General features: G+C 30.1%; 2 protein-coding genes across 8 annotated transcripts; one reads left to right on the top strand and one right to left on the bottom strand.

Annotated features, from left to right (window-relative positions):
* The first annotated feature begins 6 nt into the window (after positions 1-6).
* Positions 7-1,783, top strand: LOC112453841 (zinc finger C4H2 domain-containing protein). 4 transcript variants are annotated; one of them, XM_025014824.1, is made up of 5 exons: positions 7-349; positions 441-612; positions 697-878; positions 1,015-1,215; positions 1,322-1,783. In XM_025014824.1, exons 1-5 carry the CDS (start codon positions 291-293, stop codon positions 1,449-1,451), a joined length of 744 nt encoding a protein of 247 aa, XP_024870592.1. In that variant the 5' UTR covers positions 7-290; the 3' UTR covers positions 1,452-1,783. The 4 variants fall into 4 exon arrangements, with proteins under 4 accessions (XP_024870592.1, XP_024870591.1, XP_024870590.1 ...); XM_025014823.1 differs by having other exon boundaries at positions 1,015-1,224; XM_025014822.1 differs by having other exon boundaries at positions 1,000-1,215.
* Positions 1,784-3,271: 1,488 nt separating this feature from the next.
* LOC112453840 (major facilitator superfamily domain-containing protein 8) lies at positions 3,272-8,702 on the bottom strand. 4 transcript variants are annotated; one of them, XM_025014817.1, is made up of 10 exons: positions 8,498-8,702; positions 6,972-7,113; positions 6,596-6,743; positions 6,231-6,474; positions 6,052-6,140; positions 5,619-5,838; positions 5,319-5,418; positions 4,903-5,037; positions 4,639-4,748; positions 4,065-4,525 (listed from the first exon to the last, which is right to left on the bottom strand). In XM_025014817.1, the coding sequence occupies exons 2-10, from the start codon at positions 7,001-7,003 to the stop codon at positions 4,065-4,067; spliced, it is 1,539 nt and encodes a 512-aa protein (XP_024870585.1). In that variant the 5' UTR covers positions 7,004-7,113; positions 8,498-8,702. The 4 variants fall into 4 exon arrangements, with proteins under 4 accessions (XP_024870586.1, XP_024870585.1, XP_024870588.1 ...); XM_025014820.1 differs by having other exon boundaries at positions 8,598-8,702; XM_025014819.1 differs by lacking the exon at positions 8,498-8,702 and adding an exon at positions 7,419-7,537.
* Between the last annotated feature and the right edge of the window lie 6 nt (positions 8,703-8,708).

The raw sequence follows: 8,708 nt of genomic DNA, 5'->3' as shown, positions 1-8,708 counted from the left end.
GCTCGGCCCGCTCTGTCCGCCGTGCTGTCGCGACGCTATCCGATAAGGCTCACTGTCAACTCTGTCAAGCAGCCTCGCCGAAGCCTCGTCGCGGAGTCGCTCGATCGTGCGCAACACCCGTCCCGTGAAACGCGTTTTTCTCTCGCTAATCGCATCGAGATACTGCCGATAGTGCCGATACCGAATATGCAGTAGACGAACTCGCGAGTCGAGCGGAGAAACGCTGCTGAATTATTCCGCGGAGCTTTCGTGGTAATCGAATAAGTAACGGGGATTAATTAACCTCCGACATGTCGGCGTCCGAAACGGCGGTGATTTTCGCGAAGCTGGAGGCTTTGAAAGACATTAGGTATATGGGAATGCGATATCCTCTCACATATGTTCTCTCGTATGTTGCGTGAGAAATTTATTTGACGTTTCTTTCCTTTGTACTCGCGCAGGTCGAAGACCCTTCAATTGGAGAAGCTGAAACAGAGGATATTGCAAGAGGTGGAGCAGACCGAGCAAGAGGAGAAATGTTTATTAGAATACAAGCAAGAAATGGACCTGCTGATGCAGGAGAAAATGGCACACGTCGAGGAATTGCGTCAGATACACGCGGACATCAATGCGGTGAATTTATATTGCTTGGTTTTTTTGCTTCTGATAGGATACAATTATATAGAATTGTTAATAATAAGGCTCATACTCTATCAGATGGAATCAGTGATCAAGCAAGCGGAGGAAGCGCGTAACAGGGCGAGGGAAACTGCGAAATTGATTCACAACAATGATTATCAACCATTGAAACACGACATTGACCGTATGCGCAGGGAATTTTTGGGTTTGGAAAGGTTACCGGAGTTATACGAGACCGAGTCGGATCTTATCTCTCCTGAGTGAGTATCTTGATTATCACGAAGCTGTTGAAAATCAGCTGCGAGAGAAGCGCATTTAATATCAGCCGATAAGTGGAGAATGACATTACAGACTGAGCTGAGTTAAACTTTTATTGTGTAGACGGTTTGTTCATAGCTACTTTGAACGTCCGATGCAAAAGGCGGAGTGGAGAGTAGAGGTACGAGGTGATGACTTGTTACCGCCGCTCGGGCTGCACCATCCTGGCCATCCAGGTGGTTCCACGCCTTTCCTAGCTCCGCAACCACTTCAGGGGCCAAGCAAACCAGAGCCCAGACCGTTACCGCCAGCCCCAGGGCCGCCCGCTCCAACATTCAGGTACCACTGGTATATCTCGTCCCCTTATTACATTCTTCATGTAAAATTGAAAACATTATTTATTATCGATTCTGTAATAAAAAAAAGTATTTCCATCGCTTTACAGGCAACAACCGCCGCCTATGAAGTCTTGCCTCTCGTGCCATCAACAAATTCACAGAAATGCACCAATTTGCCCGCTCTGCAAAGCAAAATCGCGTTCGCGTAATCCTAAAAAACCAAAGAAGAAAGATTAATTGTAATTATAAGGTTATTTGTATGAATAATCCGCATTTCTATAATTCATCTTAAGGAGAGATATGTATTAATCAGTTTTGTAATCCATAGTAGCCATGCACTCTTATCGTATCATTAGCATTTGTAAGTGATAGCACAGCATTTATGAGAATCTATGTGTTTATATAATGTGTCAAATTTTTGACAACTTTTTTTAGAGTTGAAGGTTTTATTGTATTCATGTTACGAGATAAGAAGAAATGTAAGTTATACAAGAAGAAATGTAAGAAATGATAGTCAAATAATTTCTACTACAATAGAGAAATAAAAATAAAAATTTAGTATTTGACAACCAGTCTGATTCATCTTTGTCGTATCAAGTTTTAAGAATTTTATATAGTGCATTCAGCTTTTATTGTTAAGATAAAACAGAAAAGAAATAGCGTCTATAAAGAAGGGCAATATAAATTATTTATTATAACTTTATATTTGTTTTATTTCATTTTTGTTTTATTTTCATTAGTTATAAAATGTAGTAATATAAATACCACATACATTTTTATTTGCAATTAAGTATATTTAAGATATTTATCTAATATACAAGTATTAGAAAAATATGCCAATGCGTATATATGTATAGGCAACACTCCACAAATACGTAAATGAAATAATTTTTTCGGCTTTACTACTTCTCAAGAAATATTAGTCCTTTAATTTTATATACTTGTCATGTGATGAAAACAATCATAATTGCATTAAAATCAGATATTAGCATTGCCGCTTTTGCAATGTTCAAAGTCTTTTGACAATCCATATATTTTGTTCTTAACGGTCGGGAACAAAAAACATTTTTCAAAACTATAAAACATTAATTCCATATCTCAAGTAACCAGAAAATAGATGCGTGAACTGATAAATAATGTAAATGTTAATTTTTTTCACAAATTTTTGGTATATTGCCTATATATTATCTCGAAATATTGCATTTTATAAAATATGACTCGTTGCTTTACTTTCTAATTTAATTGCACTTAGAAAATATATATAGTTTATATTATTTGTATGTCAATTATATTATAAAATTTATATATTGTATTTTATTTGAGTTTTTTGACACCTATTCACCACGATTACGATATATATTTAATTATGGCTTTCTAATTTTGGTTGTGAGAAAATTATTTTTATCACAATTTTTTTACTTTACCGTCTTTTGAAATAGTCATAAAAAATTAAGTAGTAAATTAGCAAGTAGTAATATCTATGTTCTATGTGCTTATGTAATATCAACTATTCATTTCTTAATTAATGTAAAACAATTTTATGAAATTTTAGTTAGGTCAGTCTTTGCTCTTTAAGCTACACGAAAAAATAAAAAGCTGACTGTACCCTTTTACACTCTTGCATTGATTTATGTTGCATTTACGTATTATATTTATGTAAGCAACTAATAAAGTGCGCAATTCACAAATATTACAATAATCTAATGAACATTCCAACATTTAAATGTATCTTGAGCGAAAATAGTTATTATGCTAATAACAAAATAAAAAAATTTCAAATTTTTAATAAAGAATTAATTGATTAACAAGTCTCAGATAATCTTATAGTACATAATAAAATTTTATATCGCATAATATTTGCTATGGTTTAACGCATTTGTATGTATAATATTATTTTCCCAGTTTAAAAAAGATAATAGCGCTCTTATATGCTATTCTATTATAAATTTGTACATTACTCAAATTCTTAGACATAATTATAGCATTTATAGTTAATTTAATCTTTAAGCAATGATAAACGCAACTTTAAAATTTATAAAAGAGCAATAAGTATATAAAAATATACACAAACGATGGATTATTAAAGAAATTTACTTCTTGTGCAATTTTCTAACATTTTGCAATTAATAAAAGTCCTTGTAGAACTGGAGTTCAATGTGTATCAAACTCACGGTTTGTACAAGAGTATTTATCTATATCCACACACATACTATTTCCCCTAAATATTAATAAAAATCTCTAAACACTAAATCAATAACTGTGCAATATTTCGGAGTTATAACTTCTCTTTAAGCAAAAATACTGGAAGAACAATTCATGAATTTCACTTTGCATTATTTATGGCAAGTCTTTGTCTTTCATAATCCAAGTCTTACACATTAATATTTAACATCATATTATAATGAATATAACATTGGTCATTTCAAATTTATATAAAAAAAATATAATAAAATTTCAACAAATTATATTACTAGAAAGTTTTGAGCATTTCTGAGCAAAAGAATGTTTTCTCAATTATCTCAATTATTGTTATATATTTAGAACTATTCTGAGAAAGGCATCCGTTTCATTCTTAATCATATTTAGCGCAGAGTAACTTTCTATAAAATATCTATACATTTTAAGAATGTAATAGTAATCTGTATACATTCATAAAAAATATATAGATTAATTTGCATTGTTGCCTTAATAATATTTGTTGATATTTATGTACAATTTATTACGACAATTGCATATTGCACAAAAAGATAAACTTTCCTCGCCAACACACAACTTTCATTATCACAATTACGATGTGATATTCCGTTAAACTATACAGCTTCACGTGATGTTTGAGTATATTATCAGCTCTTAAATGGAATTTCGATATGTAACTAATGGAATTTCGATATCTTTTCCTTGACTGTTCGGCGCTTCATTGTTTTTCTTTAGCTCGCTTGGCGCGATCAAACGCTTATTTACGACTTGTAACCACAACATGGAAATAATTAGCATTACGCCAGTAATACCAAAAGTGTGATATGTTCCTAAGCGAGTATAAATGAAACCTACAAATACCGGACCTAAAACACGAGACGCACAACCCGCACCTGTCAATAAACCCATCCATACGCCTTGCGGACGCGGACCGAGAATTTTACTAAATATAGTTTGCATCAGAGTAACTCCTAGAGGATAACCTATGGCTGTAAAACCGTAACCAATAAGAAATTGAGTAATTGTAATTTGTGGTGTATATAGGCACCATTCCTGATTAATGGGGCATCCTACGATTTCTGTACCATTGGCATCTTCCGTAATATTATTATATGCTACAAGATATTGAAGCACTTTCATTACAAAATTATTACATAATATGCATAAACAAAACTACGTGCTAAATGTAAAAAATACACAAATATTGATTTATTTAGCAGATACTTACGTCCAAAATCTGCAATTATAGGAGGATCTGGACCCCATGGGATACATAGTACTCGTCCAATCACCATAAAGAAGAATCCACCCCATAACATTACTTTACGTTCCGCAAATCTATAAAAAAAGATTGCAAAATATATTTTATTTGATAGCATACAGAGTGTGAAAAATACTTTACAGCCACAAATATTTTAGAAGCAATAAAATAAAATAATTTTTGTACAAGTATTGATTGTGTTGAAGAGATTAAGATTTCATTATTAATTACCTCTGACAAAGTGGTCCAATCATTGTAAATGTAATACAGGATATCACAGCTCCGACGCTCATTAGTATTCCCATATAATACAGTGCTTCTTTTTTAGTCCAAGCAAACTGATCCATGGTAAGAGAAGTAGCAAGACTATATAAAAAAGTATATATATATATATATATATATATTTAAACCTTTTATTTGGCAAACCGAGATTTCAGTCAATGGTCTTAATTTTAACATTTTGCAATAAATGTTAAATTTACTTTTAAAAGCAAATTCTTAATTTTATTTTTATTTAAAAAATGCTATCATTGTTTTCCAGTCATTTCATTTAATTACAATTTTGATTTAAGTTCGATTTTATTTTAGTTATATTGAGTCGATCTAATCTTTTATCCTTATAAATATTAGAAAATGAATGCACTTACGTCTCAAGAAGAACAAAATTAAAAACTAAAACAAAGAATGCACAAATTAAAGTCCATGTAGCCAAATAATCTGGTTTTATAGCTTTCCACGTTTCTTTTTCTGCAAATGCAATAAATTCTGTTGTAAACAAAATCTGATAAAGAATCGGCAATAAAATCATGAAAAATGTTTAGAGAAAGGTATTTTTAATATAAAAATGGAGTAAAATTAACTTATGATTAATCTTCACACATTAATATAATGCTTTAAATTATATCAAATTTAAAGAAAAATTATAATTACATGAATTTATTACATACCTGTAGCTTTACCCTCATTACGCATAGCTTCTTTTATAGCAATTTTATGTTCCTTAAAGTTCCATGGTAATAAAAAGATTAAATTAAAAATTCCCATTATCACGTTAATCCAACCAGCTGCTGTATACATGTTTAAAGGAAGCATCATAAATGTTACACCATGGTCTCCAAGAGGTGTTACAGCAGCCTGCAGTCCAGGACCCACTACAAAACCTAGAACCTACAAAATATATTGCTTCTTTATCACATGTATTCGATCAATATTAATTACTGTCTGTATAAAAGTACATAAACTTTAGTACAACTGTATTAATTTATTTCAAATTAATGACATAAAAGATTATAGTTTTTTTATATACTATATCAATTTTTATCTATATATGTATATATAATTTATACATTTTAATATAAAAATACAGTGACAAAAAATTACCTGTGCTAAGGATACCATAGAAACTGCATGTGTGCGTTCTGAAAGTTTTGTGGCTGCAGATAGATAAGATCTTGCTACGGCAATATTAGCTGCAAGAAATGAAACATGCAATTAATTCAAAAGCAAAATATCTTAAATATATAAATCTTAATATAATATAAAAATGGGAAAAAACCTACCAGAACTAACACCAACAAAGAATCTGGCAACAAGCATGTAATTCTTTTTATCGCCAGGTATTATTTCAAGAATACTGTAAGCAGCTGATGAGATAGTAAACAATGCTAAAGTCACTAAAAGTGGCAATCTTACTGATCCTCTTTTATTGCCCCACCAACCTACCAGAGGTGAAAATAACATTTGTCCAAGTGGATTAGCTGCCACCACATAACCCATAAATTCTTTTCCTGCTGTAGGATCCAACTAAAATACATATATGTATTTAAGTACATACAATATCCCACTTATGCGTAATTTTTATAACCTTTCTCTCTCTCTCTCTCTCTCTCTCTCATTACATATATTGCCCATGTGTACTACATACCTTGCCTAAATATGGCCAAACCCCAGTAAGTATAATACTGAAGCCAAGAGACATCAAGAACATAGTAAAATAAATCATGTAAACGCTCCTCCATCGTTCTTTTCTTTCAAGCTCAGTCTCTAAGTCGTCAATAGGAAGTTCAGTTTGCCTAAAAAAATTCAATATTTTATGTAAACATATACATATGCATTAAATAATTTATTTTTAAAAGCATCGTGAGTACCTCAAAATAAATATCTAGCTAATAAAATTACTTAATTAAAATTAATTGCTTTTTTAAATTACAAAATTAGCACTATTTTATAATGAACAATACTTTATTTGTAAGAATATCTCTAATAATAATCAGTATAATAAAAATTTAAATATAATTTACCTTCTGATAAAAAATTTCTTACAACGATCCATTAAAAAATTGTTTTGTACTATCTTCTTCTACATTTAAAAGACTGGAAGTTTGTTGTAAAGGTACGAATTTCAATACCTTTACAAAGCATCAGCACACACAAAACACCAACCTGTAAATAAAAAGAAATGTGTAATTAAGCTTTTACTATATTAAAATTGTATTACACACACATAGTTCTACTTAATAAAATACTAAGGTATATTTAAATATCTGTAATTTATATTAAGTGGTGATTAATAGAAGAATAATAATGTATATAATAATAATTATAAAACATCAGGAAGAAGATATAATATAATATAAGTGATAAAATACCATAATTTATATATCTTAAAAAAATAGAATACTTTTCTTTCTACATAAATAGCTGAATAAAAAATTAGTGAAAAAGCGTATTTTAAATTATATAATTACTAGAAAGAACCAAACAGAAAACTCCTTGTTTTAATATTGATGCTAACAGAACTTGAGATATGTAGTGTAGCATCTCTATTGACGGGAGACATTACAGTGCCTCTTGATAAGAGATAACCAAGACTGCTGATAGATTAAGCTTTCAGAATACAGACAGCTCTTTAACGAGGTAAAGGAAACATATGTATGTATAAATAATTCTATAGGACATAAACTAATTGTGAAATATATCATTAATTATAAAAAATTAAAATAAAATTAAAAATTAAAACATTTTACTACATTAATGAAATTTATTTAAAAGTCGGTAAGTAAAAATAATTAACAACTTTGCAGTTTATTTCAAATATCATTTCATCAAGAGTTTGATTTAAACTTTTTATAGCAAGCTATGGTCCAATAGCTTTTCAATTCTAACACACAGATAAATATTTTTAACATTACGATTTTTTTAATACACATATTTTTAATTTAATACATTTTTATGCAATTTACATTTTAATAAAATAATTTTTATCACATTTTTTATTTTGAAGAAGTTACATATAAATAAAGTGATCTTGATCTTCCACATAGATATTAGTTCTGCATAAATCATTTTATGCAAATTAAAACTGCTATTGTAAGTAAATTTGCATATCATTACATATCATTACAAGTGGAAACAAGACAAAGCCACAATTAAGCCAGGGTAATTACATACTCGATATTATATATGTAATATATATATATACACTTAAAATAATATTCTCATAAAAGATAATACAAATTGTGCTAGAATTTACATAACCAATAATAAAAGAATGCGATCACACAAAGAAAACGTGTAATTTTACTAATAAAAACATTAAGAAAAAACTAGAATAACTAGATAATATGGAGCATAGATTTAGAAAATAAATTATTAACCAAAGATTCAACGATAAATAACGATAATAACATGGAAACATAATGATAATCCACAAGGAAAACACACAAAGAACATTTGAAAATCTACATTTAAATATTTTGTTAACAATTTGGGATGCGTGTCTCACAAATATCGCATTTATCATTGTATTCTAATTCTATTTACTTACAAAATTGTTCTTTAGTCTTTGTTCTAACATATGTATTTTATCTATTAATAGTCACGGATATTGCTGGCATTTCAAGCACTTATGTCGCTGTATGTCATACCCTTCACCGTCGTCCCGCCTACGTTAAAGATTCTGGTTCTGAACCTCGCGTATTTGCCGAGGCGATCTTCTGTCAAAAAAACCTCGACTTCTTCTTTTCTCCCTTTCTCTC

The sequence above is a fragment of the Temnothorax curvispinosus genome, unplaced genomic scaffold (assembly GCF_003070985.1).
Source record: "Temnothorax curvispinosus isolate PA1 unplaced genomic scaffold, ASM307098v1 QBEX01004732.1, whole genome shotgun sequence".
In the NCBI taxonomy this organism is placed as follows: domain Eukaryota; kingdom Metazoa; phylum Arthropoda; class Insecta; order Hymenoptera; family Formicidae; genus Temnothorax; species Temnothorax curvispinosus.
This window is presented reverse-complemented; position numbering and strand designations above follow the sequence as displayed.

Coding starts and splice junctions, on each gene's coding strand:
- LOC112453841 (XM_025014821.1), top strand. CDS start 291: ATGTCGGCGTCCGAAACGGCGGTGATTTTCGCGAAGCTGGAGGCTTTG. Junction 350..440: donor GAGGCTTTGAAAGACATTAG/GTATATGGGAAT, acceptor GTACTCGCGCAG/GTCGAAGACCCTTCAATTGG. Junction 1,225..1,321: donor CCAACATTCAGGTACCACTG/GTATATCTCGTC, acceptor ATCGCTTTACAG/GCAACAACCGCCGCCTATGA.
- LOC112453840 (XM_025014817.1), bottom strand. CDS start 7,003: ATGGATCGTTGTAAGAAATTTTTTATCAGAAG. Junction 6,744..6,971: donor AAGAAATTTTTTATCAGAAG/GTAAATTATATT, acceptor GAATTTTTTTAG/GCAAACTGAACTTCCTATTG. Junction 6,141..6,230: donor CTTTGTTGGTGTTAGTTCTG/GTAGGTTTTTTC, acceptor CATTTCTTGCAG/CTAATATTGCCGTAGCAAGA.